Source organism: Linepithema humile, chromosome 7 (assembly GCF_040581485.1).
Source record: "Linepithema humile isolate Giens D197 chromosome 7, Lhum_UNIL_v1.0, whole genome shotgun sequence".
NCBI classification, from domain to species: domain Eukaryota; kingdom Metazoa; phylum Arthropoda; class Insecta; order Hymenoptera; family Formicidae; genus Linepithema; species Linepithema humile.
In genome coordinates, this window is record NC_090134.1 from 10,857,605 (window position 1) to 10,880,743 (window position 23,139).

General features: G+C 32.8%; 2 protein-coding genes across 3 annotated transcripts; both read left to right on the forward strand.

Moving 5' to 3' along the window:
• Window positions 1–1,491: 1,491 nt before the first annotated feature.
• LOC137001302 (uncharacterized) lies at window positions 1,492–7,512 on the forward strand. The gene is made up of 2 exons (XM_067359959.1): window positions 1,492–2,632; window positions 5,387–7,512. The coding sequence occupies exon 2, from the start codon at window positions 5,407–5,409 to the stop codon at window positions 7,510–7,512; it is 2,106 nt and encodes a 701-aa protein (XP_067216060.1). The 5' UTR covers window positions 1,492–2,632; window positions 5,387–5,406.
• An 84-nt stretch (window positions 7,513–7,596) lies between these two features.
• On the forward strand, window positions 7,597–11,232 carry LOC137001303 (uncharacterized). 2 transcript variants are annotated; one of them, XM_067359960.1, is made up of 9 exons: window positions 7,597–7,737; window positions 7,907–8,174; window positions 8,254–8,334; window positions 8,580–8,663; window positions 8,840–8,965; window positions 9,277–9,366; window positions 9,609–9,835; window positions 10,050–10,209; window positions 10,376–11,232. In XM_067359960.1, the coding sequence occupies exons 1-9, from the start codon at window positions 7,726–7,728 to the stop codon at window positions 10,489–10,491; spliced, it is 1,164 nt and encodes a 387-aa protein (XP_067216061.1). In that variant the 5' UTR covers window positions 7,597–7,725; the 3' UTR covers window positions 10,492–11,232. The 2 variants fall into 2 exon arrangements, with proteins under 2 accessions (XP_067216061.1, XP_067216062.1); XM_067359961.1 differs by lacking the exon at window positions 10,050–10,209 and having other exon boundaries at window positions 10,376–10,486.
• Window positions 11,233–23,139: the final 11,907 nt, after the last annotated feature.

A 23,139-nucleotide genomic window follows, 5' to 3' on the forward strand; every position in this document is an offset into this window, starting at 1 on the left:
CTTAAACAGTTACAATAAACATTGTTATTTTGTGTGATTAGGATCGGAATCTTTCCGATCATAACCATAATCGATAATACTGTATTAATTTTCAGTGTCCATTCGAGGACGAATGGAAAGTCAGTATGGCCGAGCTGTAAGCTTTCTGGCCACCCGATACATCGTGCGGCTCCAGCTGAGAGCGCTACCTGCGCCGTCAGCGCCGTCGGAGCAATGCGTATCCGGAGCGACGCGCGCTCGCGGAAATAGATGTCTCGCGTTTAAGATGTAATGAAGAAGAGGAAATAAATGCGTACTCGCGAGACCATGGTGGAAAGAAACAAGGTGAGTTATTCTCGTGGTTGCGCAGTAGTCTAAAGGTAGTGGGGAGCGGACAGCCAATCATAGGGGGCCCATTTCATGAAAATTCAGTATGGCTGATGGCTGATGACATGCTTTATTAACGTATATAAAGTGTATACAGTGTTCCTCTTAAAAAAATATATAGTGTTCTTGCAGAGAGTTTTCTTAAATTTGGAAAAGACCGATGTGACCGTCGTGTAAGTAATAAATGAATATATAATATGAAGATTTGTTTAGAGTTTGGTGTAATATGTAATATTATGTGACTTTATCTTTGTAGACAGTATGCCGACCTGTTGCATTAAAAATTGTAATAGTCGCAGTATTTATTTATTTACAATACTGTTTTGATTTTTTAATCAGCTGTGAACGTTTGAATTTTGCGCGCATAAAATGGGTCCCCTGTGATTGGTTGACAAGCAAGTCCCCCAACTCTTTGCCGCCATTATGCGCAATAACTCACCTTGTTTCTTTCCACCATGCGCGAGACGACACTTGGTGTTCGGCTACCGAAAGTAATAGAGACCTTTCTCTGATCGCTCTTCGCGATTCGGTCCGATTACCGGTCATCTGTTTAGACACGCGGTTTTCGTGCGTTTGTCCGCTGTGCGGTATCCGATATTGCTCGATAAACGCCGCGTGCCTTTTTGTACTAAAGAGATATTAAAGACTCTCATTTAATAATCACTGCTCTTAGACTATTCGCCCTGTGATCCCTCCTGACCACGTAAGCAACAAAGCACAGAAAGCTTACAATCCTCATATTGAATGTACTGTGATCATACCAAATATACTAAGAACATTCATATAACATTTCAGTAGAATATCATTTGTCGTATCTTCTCAAGATATACCTCGAATATAGCAACTAAACTACGGTACTTATACTAAATGTACAGAGATTATATCTAATATACTCAGAATGTCTTTAGAATATCCTTGCGGTAGATTTTATCGTACGTACATTCTTAGAACATACTCAGAATATATACTCAGAACATAGAAACCATAAGTTATATCAGCGCCATCTCTATACATGATTTCCGGCCACCATTTCTTTCCTATTGCTGCCTTTCAGAACATGCATCGTTCTATGCGCATATTACGGATTCAAGGTATTTTTTTTTTTTTTTTATTTAATAATACATTTCCTGTGATATACATGTATGGGAAATATTCCTATAAATAAATTTTATAATATTTTAATATATTTCTAATAATTTATCATTAAATTATATTATCTATAATTTTGAGGTTACGACCGCACCAGCCGAATCGTCACGCGACTTTAAGATTTTATTTTCTTTTTTTTTCTTTGATTAATTCATCGCAGAGTCATAATATCGTAACAATCGTATTGTTAGATGCTGCTTTACAACTCTATCGAACGATGATTTTAAAGTCGCGTATGTCGATCCGGCCGGAGAGGCCGTAACCTTAAAGTTGTAAATCCAGGTATCTGTCGATTCGCAGATACTTCGACTTATGAATTTTCGGATTTACAAACAACATATTATTGACTAAAAATTTATTAATAGATTATAATAGAGCTACCCAGATAGCACACATGTCCGAAATACATCTAAAGGATATCCAGAGGACGTCTTGTAGTCCCAAAAACATCCTCTGGACGGTTTTTGGATATGTTGTGCTGTCTGGGAAATTAATCACTCGTAAATTAGTGATCCAAATTAAATATTAATTTTATAATACTAAATATTATATTAAGAACTTATTTAAAATTAAAAAAAATTTTTGCTAACAAAAGTCTTTTTGCTTTCTATTTACTTATCAATTTTTCTCGAAACATCTTGTTATTCTAAAAAAAAACAGTTGCCAAAAATGAGTCTAAAGTCCGGTTGCATTAATGTAACTTAACTTTAAAATTGATTTAACTTATATGTTATCTTTTTCTAATTTTTAGATCTAGAAAAGGATAGAAAGTACGATAAACCAAGTTTAAAGTTAAGCTTACGTTGGTACAACCGGGTCTAAGAGATATTTTATACTTTCATGTTAAAAAGTATCAGAATGAAATAAAAATATCTTGTCAACTTTCATTCATTCGAACATAAAGTTTCTTCTGTTTCAAATTAATTTCATTTTCTTCTTTCTTCTAACAAAAATATTTTTGCGTTCTTATACAATTGAAAATTCTGGAGTATTATTTTTTATTGTACCATTGTTTGGTCCCCGGAGACATACACTTGCGACGAATTCTTCCATCATCATCATTCTGCTCTTGCAATCTAGTATTACTGGCTGGACGTTAGAAACAACTTTATAACAGGTACGCTTTACACAACTTATTCTGATTTCTATTTACTTAGTGAATTCCGTTTATCTATTGACGGTAATAAATAAATCAATTATAGACTCCTCTATATACATATGTGATTTGAAAAAATAATTACAAAGTGGTCAATTTTAATCATAAAGCAAAAGATGATGAAGTCTGAGTCACAATTGCATTATTTAGATTTTCTCATGATAACCGAGTGTTACTTGCGTTAAATTTCACACATATTCACATATTAAATTAAAACACATATTAAAACAAACTAAAACATATATTAAATTAATATTAATTGAAATACATAGTAATCAAATCCTGTTTTAAACATATATTTTAAACATATTTAAACAAAATTTTAAACACTACCTTTTAAATCTTATATCTTTTAATTTTAAACACTAATCTTAATTACATCTGATGTGTAACAATATGTGTTATATAAAAGTTCCATTTTATATGACACATTAATATTTCTCGAAAACTGAGGCTTTTAATAACAAATATTTCGTATAAAAGTTGTACAGACTAAAAAGGAACAAATAATAATAAAATTACTTTTGGAAAAAATTGATTTGTCAAGGTTATTTAGAAGTAATCACAATTTTTAAACAGAATTATGATTTCTGTACATGATATGATTTCTCTAGTTATTCTACATATTACAGTATTCAAATAGAGTTGTCAAAAAATCAATAACTTACAAGAAATGTTATACTTTATTTTGGTACATTAGCACATTATAAAGTCTAAATCTCGTATTTTTAGCAACTGTATCTTAATACTTTCAAACTAATAAATGAGGCAAGTAAATTAGTGTAAAAAAGGCATATAATTGCTTTAACAACATAATTATACTACCAGCAATAATGAGTTGTGTAATGTAATTCTTTTAAACTAAATTAAATTAAAATTAATGTGTGTGACCTATTATATCAATGCTATTGTAAAAGTTGCACAAACAAAAACTTATATATTTTTGAAAAAATCTGTCTTTTCTTTACATTTATTGATTCTTCTTATTTAATGTATTAAGATAAAATACTAAAGATACTATTATGATAAAATAGAAATTATGAAGACATTTTATATTTTGTGTCAAAATATGCCATTAAAATATTAAAGTACAAAGAAGTATAAAATATCAGATAAATTATATGATGTGACCGTAATACTTTTATAATACAGAATAACTAAAGGAATCATGTGAAAATAAATAACTTTATTCCATTTCTTTTTTAATTATGAAGACTACTTGAATTAATTTACTAATAAATTAATTTTTATTGAATTTATGAAAAACTGATTTTAAGGTGCAAATTCATGGGACGCTCGTTTCAGCGTTGCCCATAGTCACGTGACTTCGAGTTGACGCTAGCGTCAAGAAAAAAAAGCTGGATTTTTTTAGCTTTAGCGTCAAGTCGTGCGATCTGTGCGATGATCTGTCTGTGCGTGCTATTCGCTATTGGATTTGCATATGTCTCATGTGGTCTTTCAACCTTGTCAATAAAAATGGATGTTATTTAAGTAATAAAAAGTAATAATTGAATTTATTATCCAATACTACATATATATAAAGAAAATAAAAAGAATAAATAAGTAATGAATTAAAAATGATACTTTTTGAGGTTTGGAAGAATCAGCAGTATTGTATTTATTTGCAAAATATATTTTTATAATTATCTTTATATTATATATGTTTAATTATGTAAATTTAATATCAATGTTATGTAAATTTAATTCAATAAAAAGTTATTTTATTATAAATAAAAGCTTGAAATATAATATATACAAATATGCTGTGCATTTTTATTCTATACAATTAATTTTCTAACTTTGAAAAATGTTATTTTTAAGTATTACATTAGAAATTTTCTAATACTGAACAACTATTCTAATATCGTTTTTCCTACTCTACTTATCAAAGTTTGCAATAATATGAAACTTTGTTTAATTGAAAAGATATACATTTTGTATACTTATCAAAATAAATAATATGATATGAAGTAAATATTTTATGTTTGTAAACATATAATAAAAAATATTACATATGATAAAAAAATTATTAATAAACATTTTTTTAGCATTTTTGATAAAATAAGTAGAACTGGTAACCAAAGGTTTTTATCTTATTCCTACTTAATTACACTTTTTTTAATATTTAAAACAATAATTATTAATAAAGCGAGTGAAAAAATTAACTGAACAAAATCAGTGACAAAAACTTTTAGCAGTTTTGATATATACGAATATTGATAAATACCGACGCAGACCCTGACTGACGCTAAATTTTACGAGAAACTCTTTTCATGCATTTCTTACATCCAGCGTCAACTTTGTTCACGTGACATATTTGGACGCTAAAAATGAGCGTCGAGCGTCAGCGTGAAAAGGCACCTTTACTGTTACTTGTTTTCCATTGTATATCTGTGTGTTAAACATTCTATCCTAACATTATCCTAATATGAAATATTTTATCTTAATATTACAAAATTACACTTCATATTACAAAAATTTACAAATTTTAGATTACAAATAATCTAATGCTATTATCTAATGCTTAGTTTACACCGATCGTTTGGTACGTGTACCAAGTAATAAATCTGCTTCTTCAATTGGTTTAAATTGTTTAAGGTGAAATCTACACCAAACAAGGAATCATATTTAGTATTTGGTACGCGTACCAAATGATCGGTGTAAACGTAGTCATTTAGATTTTATATAATCGCAAAAATTATTATTACTGTGCAGATATAACACTGAAATTGAAAATGGATCGGAAACGTCAAAGAAAAGATATGTTATATATATCTAAACGACAATTTAGAAGATTAATTGCACAAGAGACAAACATTATTTGTAATAGTCTCTTATATGGAACATCGCATGATAATATGAATAATAAATGTGCAACAATCATTGATAATTGTCCAGTGAATTCTAAAATAATACATATCGAACATAATACGGAACATAATGAACATAACGACAAATATTTTCAAAATAAAAATGATACGGTCAGACAATCTGAAAACAAGTCGGATTCGCAAAAATGTCCTGCTACCACATCTTCTAATGAATCCAGTGATCTGGAATTTGAAAATAAAAATATAACAGACTTTGATTTTCAAGATGATCTAGTTCTGTGGGCTGTACAGCACCAAATCACACATAATGCTTTAACGGCACTGCTACACAGATTAAAGAAACATTCTTGTTTTTCAACATTACCATTGGATGCACGTTCGCTTTTAAAAACACCAAAACAACAAGAATTTCGTACGGTAGTACCGGGATCTTATTATCATTTCGGATTAATAGACCCTGTAAAGAAAATATTAATGTCCATAAAGGATAATGTTAATTGCATTCAAATAGCTGTAAATATAGATGGACTGCCATTATCTAAATCATCTCAGCAACAATTTTGGCCTATATTAGGCTCGGTTCTTCCGTATAATAACGTTTCGTATGATTCTGTTTTTATTATTGGAATTTATCACGGCAATGAAAAACCAGCAGATGCCAATAATTTTGTACGAGATTTTGTAAACGAGGCAAAAGAAATGTGCGCAAAGGGAATCGACGTCAATGGTCGAAACATTCAATGTAGAATTGGAGCATTAATTTGCGATACACCGGCCAAAGCATTTGTCTTATGTGTTAAAGGGCATTCCGGATATTCAAGCTGTACTAAATGTACAATAGAAGGAGAATATATTGCAAATCGAATTTGTTTTCCGCAGATAGATGCACCGCTTAGATCTGATGAAGATTTTGTACAACGGAAAGATGATGATTATCATAGGTCAGGTACAATATGCAGCTTGTTGAGTATATCTCATTTTAAACCTGTTACAAATGTTCCATTGGATTACATGCATGTGGTTTGTCTGGGAATTGTGCGAAAAAAATTGTACCTATTGCTTAATGGCGAGCTGCATTATCGGCTATCACACAGAGTAGTCGATGAAATTTCAACACGTCTAACCTATTTGAGGTGTTACATTCCTGTAGAATTTGCCAGAAAACCACGGAAATTAGATTGTGTCAAATTATGGAAGGCTACGGAATATAGATTATTATTACTGTACACCGGTCCCTTGACTTTTAAGTCTATATTGGAAAGAAATGTATACGTGAATTTCATTACATTACACGTAATTATAAGGATCTTGTCTTCAAAAGACCTACATGACTATTTAGCGTATGCACAAAAACTGACTTATTTCTATATTAAAACATTTATAAAACTGTATGGAATGGGACATGTATCACACAACATTCACAGTCTTATTCATCTTGTGAATGATGTCAAAAGATTTGGACCTCTCGACAACTTCAGTGCATTTAAGTTTGAAAACTACATGCAAACATTGAAGAAATATATAAGAAAAGCTGATAAACCTTTACAACAGGTTGTGCGAAGATACAGGGAACAAGAAACAAACCTATACTGTACATCAACGGTATCACATTCTATAGTGAAAGATCCAAAGTTGACGTCATTGCATTGGAATGGTCCACTTATAGTGAATTGTCACAATCCACAATATAACATTATTCAATACAATGGACTTACATTTAAAGCTGGAACACTTGCAGATAGTTGCTGCGGCTTAAGTTGTGGTGCAATTGTTAGCATTAAAAATATCGCGTTCCGTTCAAATAGTCCCGTCATTATTGGTCATGAGTTTTTGGAAAAAGAGGAACTGTATAATGTTCCTTGTCCGTCCTCATTGCTTGGGATTTACGTTGTACATTCATACTCAGATTTGAAAGTTTGGTCACTGAAAAACATTACTAGGAAATATGTACAATTGCCATATCGAAATGATAAATACGCTATTTTTCCTTTGATACATGGCAAAATATAAATGTTTGATCATTTTCACACAGAATGGTCCATCAACGATATATTATAGTCTTATTTGAAGATGGCCTTCAAGTAATTCCTAAAAATTGGATTAACCAAGAATCTAACACAGCCAAGTGGCCAAATTTTACAACTAACAAGCGATATGATCAAGCCGTAAGATTAATGGAAGAACCACAGCCTACGTGGACGGACCACTCTATTTTAAAAATATATGGGAGATATGGTAAGAATTGTATAATAAAGTATGATATTTCATTATTTATATTCCATTCTTATGTTACATTTTTTTGTGATATTTTTTGTGTTATTTCTTTTGCATTATTAATTTTCTACATGTAGCATATGTATTGCAAAGGAAAAGTAATAACTTTTTTTACAATGTTATTTTTCAGACAATTATGCAAGAAGCAAGAAAAAAGCTAAAAAAAGCTGAAGAATTATCAGAACTAGAATCTTGTCCTGAACAAGAAGAATTTTTGAAAAAATCTAGAAAACTTAGAACTGCTAAAATAATCAATAGTTCCAGCAGTAACGATAAAAATGAAGAGACAGAAATGGCAATATCTGTGGACCTTCCAAAAGTTCCAAATATTTTAAATCCTCCGTTTAAGAGTTGCAATACTGATTTATTAAAAACGAAATCATCTCAAGCACAAAAAGGTAAAAATACAAAAAATAATAATAAATATAGACAATAAAAAAGATAAAATACTTTAATAATAAAAAATATTAATTACAGATTTCAAATATGTTAGAAGTAAAGAAAAAAGGACCACGACAGACACACAAATTGGCCCCATTGCATATCAACAAAAAAAAGGTAATTTTTAGACTGAGTATAATTTTTATTAAATTACATTTATACAAAAACAATGCATGTATTTATAAAGTATTTTCTGTGCACTATACGCGCGTTTATATGTTTCGAAAAATGTGATACATTTAGTTTTTCAATTGTTTATAATTTAAAATTTTATTATTTATCATATTTATATATATTGATATATGTATATTTGTTAACATTATATTGGAATAATAATGATAACATTGCTTTATTACTTTCAGATATGCAAAACACTAAAGATTTCTTTAATGAATTACTCCAAAATAATAACATTTATGAGACTGTTGTGCCTGGAAATTGTGAAAGTTAGTATGCAAGTAAATTCTATTTTTCTATTGTTTTTATTGTTTATTATCTTTGAATTATGCGTAAATAGTTATCATTTTTGCCTAGTAACATGCAAAATAAATTGTGCAATTCTTTTGTTACTTATAAATGCTATATTAAAATAATAACAATAAAATTTATTTATTACTTTCAGATTTACAATCCACTGAAAATATTATCGCCGAACTTCTCATCGATGCGAATAATGAGAGCGTTACAGTTCCAATAACCGAAACACCAATAAAAGAAAACACGAATCGAACTTTGATGCTTGAACAAGGTCAGTATGCACGTAAATTGAATTATTTTTCATTACTTATATATTTTACAATTAATCATTTGTTCAAAAACAATTTTAATTTTCTTCTTTCTATATTTTTAATGTCATAAATTTTTCAAAATATATCTTATTTTAGTCTGGTTATATTTAGTTTTATCTTAGTCTGGTATAGATTACAAAATTTATATTGTACATTTTGAATTAAGTAACAATTATTTGAAATATCTTACAAAACATATTACAATATATATGTATAAATTTGACAATTTTATAGAAATAGTAATAATGTAACATTGTTCTCTTACTTTTAGATGCACCACGCGCCTTAGAGCATGACCCCGAAATGAGACAGAAGGGCGACCCTTCACAAATATTCAATGAAAATTATAATTTCATACAAGGTTAGTTGTAAATAATGTTTATTTTTATTAATTATTAATGATATTTATATGCAAAACTTTTATGTACAATATTTTATTCAGAATCTATTCTTAAACAATTTTGTTCGACAATTTTAATAATTTTTGTAACATTTTTTAGACATTAATATTTATAATATTTGTAAATATTTGTAAATATTTGTAAAAATTTAATATTTTTTGTATGTGTGTAATTATATAAATATTTTGATTATCTTTTTTAGATTCTAAAGAATTTCAAAGATTCGTTATTCGAAAACTTTTAAAAATTGAAATTAAAACGAATTGCATTGAGAGATGCATAAAACTTATTGCTAACACGCCAAACAATATGGCACAACCAGAACAGAATGTTATGGATGTATTTGAAGATCTTCCATTAAAGACTAAAAATGATCTTGATATAATGGAAGACAGATTGGGCAGAAATGCTATTTATCGCAGTGAAATGGTAAGTCCAATATTTATTAATATTACCAAGCATTTTTAAAAAAAGGGTTACATTTTGGAATGAAATAGAGAACTTATGTTTGGGGCGGGGGGGGGGGGGGGACAGAGAGAGAATTGCAATAAATTGTTTGTAAAAGATTTTTACGTTTTACTTTAAATAATAAATTTGAATGATAAATATTTGGAATATAATTAATATTTTAAAATAATTGTAGGTTAAACAATTAACTCGTTTAACTTGCAAAGATTTGAGATCTTCATGCTTGAGTGTTATCAAACAAACATTATCAAATGAAGTGGCAAATCATTATAGCTGGTACGGTGCTAAAAAGAAAGAAAATTTTTCCAAATTGCATCTATGTAAAGTAATTATGTGTAAGTAAAATATTGAAAAATTATCCTTTTTTATATTTTGATTACACATTACAATTGTTTACATATTTTATTTATTACACATTACGTATTCGTTAATAAATATTTCTCCTGATTTATAAGAAATAAATTAAAATGAAGTAATATAGGAAAAATGCTTTTTTTGCAGCTGTAATTCGAAAATCGTATCCCAATGCAACAGATGCAGAAATTTCTGCTCCATTGAAGGTATGGTTTGCCCACGCAAAGGAACGCCTAACAAGAGAAACAGAAAATAACGATTAAATATCACATCTATATTTTTTTTTTTTTGTAAAAATCCTGAAGCAAAGTGGAAATCGCCGATTAATTTTTTTTTTTATTTTATGATGCTGAAACAAAAAGGAATAATATTTTTTGTTTGATTTCATTTGATTCTCTCTTATTATCTGAAAGGATTATCTCTTTAATTATCTGAAGGATTTTAGAGCATGCAATTTACATATTGTAACCCTGACAGCACAGCATATCCAAAAGACGTCCAGAGGATATCTCGAAGACGTTTTTAGGACGACAGGACGTCCTCTGGGCATCCTTTGGATGTATTTTGGACATGTGTGCTGTCTGGGAAAGTAATCTCCTTAGAAATAATCTCCTTAAAAAGTTCTTATCGCGATCCTGGCATCCGAGATAAAGAATTATATATGTAACATATAAAAGCTTATATATGTAATATATAAAATTAAAATAAAATAAAAATTTATAAAATTTAAACAGCATAAGTTAACTTAACCTAACCTAACCTAACCTAAACCTAAATCTAAACCTAATCCTAATTAGTAAAATATACTACAGACATACTGTACATACATTGGAGGCATGCTATACATATACTATACATATAGTACAGATTTTCTTAGATATACTGTAGACATTCTGTGAATATACTGGGTAGTTACAAATAGTATGCCGTAGATGATTTCGGTATATTACTAGAAGCTTCCAGCGAAGCTCTATGGGATTTGATAACGCGGACATAGGAGCATTCTGAGTATATACTCAGTACATCTCCGACGTATCTCAAATATTCTAAGAATATACGCAATATACTTGTGCGATATCCTACAAATATTCTCAGAATCTACATGTGCTATTAGGGTATTCGCCAGATTTAGCCCCCAGTGACTTTTTTCTCTTTCCAAACATGAAGAAATGGCTCGCTGGAAAAAGATTTGGCTCACACAAATATCGAAGTAATCGATGAAACTAACGCTTATTTTGAAGGTTTAGAGAAATCATATTATGCAGACGGTATAAAAAAGTTAGAATATCGTTGGAATAAGTGTATTGAGTTGAAAGGGGTGTAAGAATCTCTTATGATAACACCGATGTCGGTAAACGATATCGAATCAATTAGTCCTCATATATATCATTGGGGGCACTAATCGACATTTCCAAAGATGTGCAAATCGCATCTGCGGCTCCGGAAACTAGAATATTCGAGAAAGCTCGAGAACAGTCGAAGACAGAAAGTATATAAACGAGTGCAAAGAGGTCACAAGGCTTTTTCGGCTCTTGTTAGTAGAGAGAAAAGTATTGAGATATAAGTGCGAGTGTTTCACAGCGTAAAGGACTTCGCTAAGGGAAAGCTCCGTTGATCTCAGAGGCAATAAAGGACTTTTGCCAATCAATTGTTAACTAATTGGTCAATTTTCCAAGAAGGACTTTGGAAAAGGGCTAGCCAGCTACGAGTTAAAAGAAATACATATATTTTTACAAAAGATAAGTTTAGTGGATAAGACATTTATCATATCTGTACGAAATTGGATTCATAACGGACATTCACATATTATTCATCATTAAATATATTAATTGTTAATTGTTAACTAATCATTTAATTGAATTTCCTGACAAACAATATAAGAACAATCTTACAGGGGACTATGTTAAAAAATTATAAAAAATTTTGCCGAAAATCATATGTTTTCTGTGTCAGGCCGAAAACTTTTCAAACTATCCTCGTATATATATATTAATAATAATTTACCTGTCATAGTGAGAAAAATATTTCTATAATTATAAAATATTATTATCATTATTCTTTGTTGCAACAGATTGAGGTATTTTGTAACCTGATTGATCATTCAATAGTTGTTCATTTATCTGCTGCCAAAAACATTGTTATCCATTGTTAGACAGAACTATCTACACAAAATTTAAATTATAATTAAAGTAATAATTTGTTCTTTGTTCGCATCCACTTCTTTTGTACCTAAAAAATTATTATTTTTCTATAATTATTTAAAGCTATAACAGGTAACGTTTTAAGAGTTTAACGTGAATATTGCAATTTTAGAGCTACCAATGTCATAAAAGTTGTGTGATTTATATCCGATATGTAGAGCGCAATGCATGCTCGTGCATTCTATTACAAGAAGGAAAGTTATATGAGAACCAATAATCACTCATCATACACATGCGTGCGCGCTACATTCTTGAATTCTTTCTGTTCAATGTCATAAAGCAAGCAGAAAATCGCTTCGATACCACTTGTTCATCTTGATAAAAATTAAACTTTTTATTTTTTTATTTTTTAGGAGATCGTGATAAATATTTGTATAATATAATTAAATATAAAACATAATAACAATTATTATCACATGCCATATGTATCTGTGTGAATATACAATCAACTTCAAATTAAATTTAAATAAATACATCAATTTTACATGTGTCATTTGCAAATATATGTGCAAACCTATGTGCGAAAATCTCAATTTATCACGCAAACAATAACATTAAATTCGTAACAAATTCGAGAAATTTTTAAAATAAGAGTAACATTAAAATAATAAAATAATACAATCTCCTACTCATAATATTTTAGATACAACATTAATTCCATAGTTGAGAAATTTGTAAATAAGAATAACATTAAAATGATAAAATGATACAATCTGCTACATGCTTGAATTATTTTAAAGATAACATTAAATTCGTAAACGAGAAATTTTTAAATAAGCTTAAAATTAAAATTACAAAATGATAAAATTTCTTACATGCATATAATACTTTAAGACAACATTATTCATGAGACCAAGGAATTTTTAAATATAATATAATATATATGATAAGTATAATATTAAAATAATAAAATGACACAATCTCCTACATGTTTGTAATACTTCAGAGTATTGATACATAATTGATACATTATTTACTAAAGATTCAAGTTTAAACAAAACATATGCACATATAATATATAATCTGTTAAAATAATTAACATATCTCCACGGTGGTATTCGTACTTTTCTCTTCTCTTCGTATTTAAAAATTTTTGTATGCTTTTTTCTACATGTTTACGAATATCAAAAAATTTAATGTAACAATATTTATTTTCACAAGACATACATTTGTTCAAATATTCGGTAATTTTATACAAAATTATCACAGTCGCTCTTTAGTTATGATCTTTAATAACATAGACATTACGTTTGTTTCTTGCGCATTTACCAATATATCCAAATTTTTATTTTTTACATGATTATTCAAAATCATTTCATTTTATAAAGTCATATAAAATGTAGACGTCCGAACTCTCCAAAAATTATTTACACAAGCATTGTAAAAAGGAACTAAAGGAATATACATTTCGTACATGGATTTGAAAATACTATCTTCTTATGCACAAAAAAGCAATACTTCTATGCCCAACTGCGAAATACGTAATCCTCCAATTCTTTCTTAATATGATCGTGTTAGTGATTTGCTAAGGATTTTGGTGTCTACCTTTTTCTTGAAAATACTGCACAAAAAAGTAATATTTTTGTCTAATTGCAAAATATACAATCAAACAGTTCCTTCTTCAAATATTGAGTGATGTAGACATTGTATCTGTTTTAAGCCACAGAATGCGATTCGATAAAATTTACATACACAATTGTAACAGATATTTAAAACAGGTATTGATTATCTAATTTTTATTATTCTTATTATATATGTACTAAATAATGTCAAAGATTCATTACTATAAAAAAAATTTGTTATATTCATGAAATCGATTTAGTTTGTATAAATGTACAAACACATACTTGATTTTAAGAAGCGTAATTTAAAGAATATTATGTTTCGAAATAATAACTATAATTTATAATTTTATAAATTTAAACTATTGTGTTAAATTATAAATTTATAAATATATATATATATTTACATTTACGAATTGTATACATTTGCATAATTGTATATATAAACACAAAACCGATATGCGACAAATAAATAAAAATACACTAATATTTTCATATATTTCAAATCATTTAGTTAAAGTCAAGATTGCCGTTATTGCTGAGTGATGAGACGCTGCTTAAAAATGTTGCCACCATCATTTCTAATTGTCAAATTCTATGTAAATAAATCTATATAAACATTTATAATATATCAGAAACAAATATTAAGTATTTGAATTTTGTTGTTTTTATCATGCAGTGAGTATTTACATCACTCAAAGAATAAACTGTAATGATAAATATAATATAATAACAATAATAATTAATAAAATATGATTAAAACTCACGTTTCTTTTTTAGCTTGCGTGGCTTGTCGACCGAGGGGGTAACCACTTAAGAGGATGCTGGAGTGACGGGCAAACTCCGACGCGAAAGCGCCATCATTTCGATGGTACTAAAAATGGAAATGACATTATCGGCGTAGCCAGTGATGCAAACTCGAGCCGGCCAGCACCAGGGCTCCGTGGTAGGGGAAGCATGCACACAAGCGAGAATCGTTACGTCACATGTACGTGTGCGCACGTCTTTAGCTCTCTCTTTTCTAAACTGTCAGCTGACGTTAGATCGCCTCTGACAATATTTATTAAAAATTGTTAGCTAACGTTAGATCGTCTCTGGCTTTTGTAATTCTAAATTGCCAGTCCATGAGAAAACCGCCTCTGGCTTGTCTTATTTTATATTGCCAGTCTACGAGAAAACCGCCTCTGGCTTGTCTTATTCTATATTGCCAGTCCACGAGAAAACCGCCTCTGGCTTGAAGAGAAGAATAAGAATTCTCTAATGCCAGTCCACGAGAAAACTGCCTCTGGCTTGTTTTATTTTATATTGCCAGTCCACGAGAAAACCGCCTCTGGCTTGTCTTATTCTGTATTGCCAGTTCACGAGAAAACCGCCTCTGGCTTGAAGAGAAAAATAAGAATTCTCTAATGTCAGTCTACGAGAAAACCGCCTCTGGCTTGTCTTATTCTTTATTGTAAGATATTTTTACGTCATATGCTTTATATATATATAATATATTGTTACGTTCCCGTAGAACGTAATGGATCGGCCGATCAATTTGAGAATAATGTTCACTCACTCGAAAGACTCACACACACGAAATAAAGAACACTTCTTAACGAATTGAGAACTTTAATAGAACTTATTTACAATCTTTGCAACCAAAACCGATAAATACAAGAGAACTGTCAATACGCGTCCGCACAATTTGACAGCTCCTCCGAAACTAAACTGACAAACGTTGTTTACAAACAAGCGTCTCCTTAGAAACGAATCTTCTACTCTTTCTATAAGACTGACAGACTAACGTTATTTACAAATAAGCGTCTCCCTGGAGACGAATCTTCTGCTCTCAATGAGACAAAATACAGGGACGCAACACTATCCCCCTCGTCTTCAGATTGTCGTCCCGACATTCTAATTCATTTTTTGGATCTTCAATTAAACTCCTAGCTCTCTTCTAGCTTGAGTTTAAATTTCTTGATCCATCGATGTCCAAGTCTTTAATAAGCTTCTCTGCCCTACCCTGAGCTGCTGCTACAGGTTACCAGGCAACTTATTTCCTCTGACTTAATCGATTTTTAAAATCTTTGTATGTTCTTCGTGAAGCTTTGGACAAGAGGGGGGTATTCACCGTGGTCCCATCGTCTTAAAAGACTCCTCAAGTCCCTGCCTCGGCATTTGCCCTGCGGCTCACGGGAAAACCACGGCTCAAAAACCGTGAGCGAGACAGTCTTCGTCAAATTCGTCGTCAACTTCTTATAGAATCACTTCAGTTTCCATTTTCATTTCATTCTTTCTAAAATAAATAAATAAGAACGATCAAAACAAGTAACTTATTCAATAAAAAGAAAACAATTACTATCAATACAGAATTTATCTTTTATAAAAAGGAGCTAATCTATCAGCATGGACAACTTTCTGTCTGTGTCTGTTAGATTTTTGAATTCTAAATACAACATCACTAAGTTTATTAATTACTTTATAAGGACCCTCCCAATGACTTTGTAATTTAGGTGTTTTTCCTTTAACTCTACGAGGATTATAAAACCACACATCTTGACCTTCTTCAAAATTAATTTGTCGAGCTTTCTGATCATAACGAGCTTTAGTACGAAGTGAACGAAAATTCAAACGTTGACGAGTTTCTCTATAAACTTCCTCTAATTTATCTTTTAATTTTTGAACATAATTTTCAACTAAAATCTCTTTTTCTTGAACTGGAAGACTTCCACGCAATAAATCTAATGGCAAACGTAAATCTTGAGCAAAATATAATTCAGAAGGAGAAAGACCAGTAGTTTCATGTTTTGAAGATCTATAAGCTAATAAATACATGGGAATCCACTTATCCCAATCTCTCTGATTTTCAGAAATAAATTTAGCTAAATAATTCAAGATAGTTTGATGATGACGTTCAACTTGACCATCAGATTGTGGATGTAAGGCAGTAGTCCTTGTTTTCTTAATTCCAAGTAATCGTGTCATTTCCTGAAAAATTTGCGATTCAAAACTTCTTCCTTGATCTGAATGTACTTCCAAAGGAACATCATGACGAGAAACAACCTCATTAACAAAAGTCTCTGCTATAGTTTTAGCTCTGATATTGCTTAATGGAAGAGCTTCAACCCATTTTGTAAAGCAATCAATAATAACCTGCGACGTGAACTAGCCTCGGAATCACGCCAGATCCGAGGGAGCACGCCCAATGGAAATCGGTACTCGAGGCATCGGCAATAACTGCTCGACTCGGTAACTTACGGTATCAGAAACAGATGCTTAATTCGGTAACTCGCGGTACTCCACGCTCGTCGGGAGCAAGGTAACTCGCGAAATCGGCAATAACTGCACGATTCGGTAACTCGCGGTACTCCACACAATTCGGGAGCAAGGTAACTCACGCGATAACGGTAACCGGAAATGGGCGCCAGGTGCGAATAATCGCACCGCGGTATCGGTAACTTTAATAGTTCTCAAAATTTGCTCGGCCGCTCCCCGCTCAGTATGGCAGAGGGGCGCAGTTCTTTTACTTAACGTAGATATCTGAAGTGAGAGGCGAACACAAGGACAACTCAATACTTAATAGTTAACAATAATGTATTTCCATAATTTGGCTTACAAGGGTAAAGATGTGCAGCGTTCGGCCTGAGCCGATACGGCGGAGACGGTTCAATGCGGTAGCAGGGCCATTCGCCCAATTACTCGATAACAAGAATAAAGTTAGACAAATACGCGAAATCACGGAGATGCGATCACGATAGTTCGCCGCTGATCCGACTCTATCCGGTAAACACGGGACTTATACTCTGATCATTCGATACGGCCGGTGAAGGCCAAATAAACAGACTTTAAGCGACGGGGGCCTAACGGCCAGGACTGAGATGTCGCGGAACGGCTATTTTTCGCGGGCTTTCCCGTTTCTCGCCGAGACGCGAACTTGGCGGTAACCGCAATCTCGCGGAGAACGTTCCCGGATCAAAATCCGCCCGCAGACATTCACGGTACTTCCGGTACGGTGATAACGCGGCAAACGGTAACGGAGCGGTATCGCAAGAAAACGGTAGCAATCGGTTTTTCTTTTCTTTTAAAAGACGGTAACGGCAGGACGGTACGGTAACTAAACGAACGGTAACGAAACGGCAACGAGAAAAGACTGTCGGCGCTGAATTCCCACAAGACAGAGAGACTGTTACGCGATATCCGGGGCCGGCTGGACATGCGGTAATTGAGCGTAATTGAGCGCTCACGATATCAAACACTACGGTTAATGTGAGAGACACTACATATTAAACGAACTCACGCTACCAGCCATCACCGGACGGAACTCTACGGCTACCCGAGAGGCGGCTTACAACGATTGGACGTCCTTGGCGTCTTCGGTGTCGTCGGGCTGAGTCCCTGATGTCGTCCTCGCGCACTTGTGTCACACCGAACAGTGACTCTTCTCGACTCTGCCTCTAGGTCCTTCCAGATTCGCGTCGCCTTCCTGCGCATCCTGCCGATTTTCCGAAAAGGGGGGCCCCTGAGAACCGCCCACAGTTCATCCAGGGCGCCCCCTTCCGCTCACTGTGGTTTCCTCAAGTCTTTCGGCTGATAACGTGTCGGTAAGTCGATGTTCCCGGAAGAGACTGGTTAGGCTGGCCGGGCCATACTCCGGTCCTTCCGGGTGCAGCATCTTCGGGGTCCTCGAAGCCGTCTGCAGCCGGGCGAGGTCCGCTGCTGCGTGTCTTTGTGTTGCTTTTGACTTTGTGGCTGAAACCAAAGCGGAGTTAGATAGGGCTTGGATGGCGGAGGCGACGGAATCGCGGTACCTGACCTTTTTCGTGGGGTCACTAACGCGTGGCCCCTGCGGATGATCCCCCGGTGTCCGGCTTCCCTGGCGATGCTGTCTTCGCCCTGAGGCACAAAACACGCAACGCCGCCCGCACGGGGTCTCGCCTTACAACTCAAAAACGGTATTACGGTACAAAAACAGGAATTACAATACAAACGACGCGCAAAAATTGTGGAGTCTCGCGGGTTGCTCTCTCCACGCGAGGAGCAACACCAGGGCTCCTTGCTCCCTCGGCCGGGCTATCGCCCTTGTGACGGCGCTCGAAAAGCGTCACGTCACAAACCAAAAGATATCTATTTCCTGACGTAGTAGAAGGAAGAGGACCAAGTATATCCATTTGAACCCTCTCAAAAGGAGAACTTGAATTATAAATTTGTAAAGGAGATCTCCCTTTTTCAGAAGGACCTTTTCTAGCCACACAAATCTTACAAGAACGACACCAATTTTCCACATCAGTTTTACAAGTAGCCCAATAAAAACGTTTCCGAATTCTCTCTAGAGTTTTGTTAACTCCAAAATGTCCACCATATTTAGAATCATGAGCCATTTCCAAAATTTGATTAACACTTTTTTTAGGAATTATAATTTGAAAAATGACAGATTTTGAATTTGGAGCTTCCCATTTTTTAAATAAAACTCCGTCTTTTAAAATTAAAGCATCCCAATAAGATAAATAAATTTTTGCTGAAACTTCTTGTAAAATTAATTCTTGACGAAAAGGACGTCTACCCAATTCTTTTCCTTGAATTAAACACGAAATAATTGAATCCTCTAACTGTTTCTTGCGCCAGTCTTCTAAATCATCTCCTAAAATTATTCGTGCAACAGAGTTTTCCTTTAACTCGACTTTTGTGCAATAAGTACATCCTGACTCGGCACAAGGTCGTCTTGATAAACCATCCGCATTTTGATGAAGCCTTCCTTTCCGATGAATAATTTCAAATTCATATTGTTGTAGTTTTTCTAACCAACGAGCAAGTTGTCCTTCTAATTCCTTAAAAGACATCAACCAACGTAGAGAAACATGATCTGTTCGATTCAAAAATTTTTTTCCATATAAATAATGACGAAAAGATTTTATTGAATCAACAATAGCTAATAACTCACGACGAGTTACACAATAATTCCTTTCCGTTTTACTTAATACTCGACTATAATAGGCTATAACTTTTTCACTTCCATCCTGAATTTGTGACAAAACAGCTCCTATTCCATGGTTTGAAGCATCAGTATCGAGAACAAATTGTCCTTTCTCCTTAGGAAAAGATAAAATAGGCGAAGCAATCATTTTTTCTTTCAATTCTTCAAAAGCTTTTTGACAAGAAAAAGTCCAGTCAAATCTAACTTGTTTTTCTGTAAGAAGAAATAAAGGTTTTGCTATTAAAGAAAATCCTTTAACAAACTTCCTATAATAAGAGCAAAACCCTAAGAAACTTCGCACTTGTTTCTTTGTTTGAGGAACAGGCCAATTCTTTACCGCAGAAATCTTTTCCGGATCTGTAGTGATTCCTTTTTTTGAAACTATATGCCCAAGATATTTAACTTGTCTGCCAAAAAGAACACACTTCTTTGGATTTATTTTAAGATTAGCCTCACGAAAACGAAGAAATACTATTCTTAAATTATTCAACATTTCCTCAAAAGTTCTACTAAATACAATGACATCATCTAAATACACTAAACAAATTTTGGATAAAATTTTTTTAAGAACCCTTTCCATCAAACGTTCAAAAGTTGCAGGAGCGTTACACAAACCAAATGGCATCACTGTAAATTGCCATAAACCCTTTCCTATAGAAAACGCAGTTTTCTCTTTATCTTGCGGGTTAATTTTTGTTTGCCAATATCCACTCTTTAAATCTAAAGTGGAAAACCAAGAATTTCCAGCTAACTGATCTAATATGTCTTCAATTCGTGGAAGAGGATAAGAATCTTTGATAGTTAAAGAATTCAATTTTCTATAATCAACACAAAATCTTAACGTTCCGTTTTTTTTTTTTTACTAAAACCACAGGAGAAATCCAAGGGCTTTGCGATTCTTCAATTACTCCTTGAGATTTCATTTCTTGAATTATTTTATCAACTTCTTGTCTAAGATGAATGGGAATTCGTCGAGGTGTTTGTTTAATAGATGTGTTTTCTTTTAAATTAATATTATGTTTTACAATATCACAATTTCCTGCAACTATCTCTTCAGAGAATAAATCTTCAAATTCTCCTAAAAATTCTGCAAAAACTTTTCTCTGGTTAAAATTTAAATTTTCGGAATTTTCCTCAAAAAGTTTCTCTAATTTTTCAGGTATCTTTCCAGAAGACTCAATTCGTGAACAAGAAAATTGTTCATTTTGAGAATCTTTCCCGAAAGCAAATTCAAAAATTCCTTCTAAATTAATTTTTTCAAGAAAATTAGCTCCTAAAATACAATCGTCTGAAATCTCAGCAACTAACATTGGAAAATTTAAAGAATATTTCCCTAATTCCACCTTTATGACAACTTTGGAATACACTTTCACTGTTTCCCCCGTCGGATATTTTAGAAAATAATTTTCTAAATTCATCTGCCGACAAATTTTTCCAACAAATCTTTTATTTACAATTGAAATATCAGAACCTGTATCTACCAAAAAATTACAAATTAATCCATTAATTTTCCCTTTATAATGGAAAAGATTTTTTTTAATTCTATTCATAGAAATTTTTTTAAAAATAATTTTCGAGGAATTCTTTCTTTCAGCCGAGTTTACCCCGTTTAACTCGACTATTCCTTGTTTCCCTCTTTAATTAAAGTAGGGCATTCTGATCGAAAATGCCCTTGTTCACCACATTGCCAGCATTCTCTCCTTGATTCGAAATCTTTCTTTTGAAATTTTTCACTAAATTAATTTTTTTTAACAAAATTACCTCTTCTATTTTCTATTTTCTTTTCAGAATTTTTATCATTTTCTACAAATTCAAATTTATCTTTTTCGAAATCCTTTTTCAAAAAATTATTTCTTTCATCTTTTCTTTTTGAGAAGCTATTTTCCTGAATAGCTTTAATAGCCATCGCTCTTTCCATAGCTATCTTTAACGATGTCACTCCTTCTAATTGAAGGGTACGTTTGATAAAACCGTCTGACAATGCGGTGATAAACTGAGCGCAAGCTATTTTATCCCTTATTTCTTTTGTACATTTGGGATAAGCCATACGCGATAATCGTTCTATATCCGCGCCTAATGTTGTTAAACTTTCAGAAAATTTTTGTTTACGATTAGTAAACTGAATATAAAAAGTTTGAGCCAAATGTCCTTCCCCGTAACATAATTCTAATTTTGATTTCAAGTCTTCGAATCGCAAATTTTCTAATTCAAAGACCCCATCCAAAATAGAACGCGCTTTGCCTCTTAAACTAGTCGCTAATGCAACCGTTTTAACTGACTCAGTCCAAGAATTTGCTTGAGCAATCAAATCAAATTGAATTAAAAATTCCTGCAAAGGAACACTTCCATCGTAATTGTCCGGTTTTAATTTATAACCTAAATCTGAATTTTCAATATTTAATCTATTTCGCGACGCGGAACTCTCTCTCTGATTCCTAATTTCGCTATTTCGTGACGCGGAACTCTCTCCCTGATTCCTAATTTCGCTATTTCGTGACACGGAACTCTCTCCTTGATTCCTAATTTCGCTATTATTAAAACGACTTAGCTGGACTATATCTTGTTCCAAACGATGCAGTTCTGTCCGTATCTGCTCCTGTTCAACTCGTCGTTCCTCTCGGAGTTGTCTCGGAGTGTCCTAGCTCCTCCAGGATTGTACGCAGCATTTCCGACTCAGCCGAAACCACTGCCGTTTCATTTGACACCGCCGCAGCTTGAGTACGCGTCCTCCTTGGTGAATGGACTGTGGACATGTCGTTCGCCGATCCCGGACGAGCCCCCAAAATGTTACGTTCCCGTAGAACGTAATGGATCGGCCGATCAATTTGAGAATAATGTTCACTCACTCGAAAGACTCACACACACGAAATAAAGAACACTTCTTAACGAATTGAGAACTTTAATAGAACTTATTTACAATCTTTGCAACCAAAACCGATAAATACAAGAGAACTGTCAATACGCGTCCGCACAATTTGACAGCTCCTCCGAAACTGAACTGACCAGTGATGCAAACTCGAGCCGGCCAGCACCAGGGCTCCGTGGTAGGGGAAGCATGCACACAAGCGAGAATCGCTTACGTCACACGTACGTGTGCGCACATATCATATCATATCTCGCTTGTGTGCATGCTTCCCCTACCACGGAGCCCTGGTGCTGGCCGGCTCGAGTTTGCATCACTGGAACTGACAAACG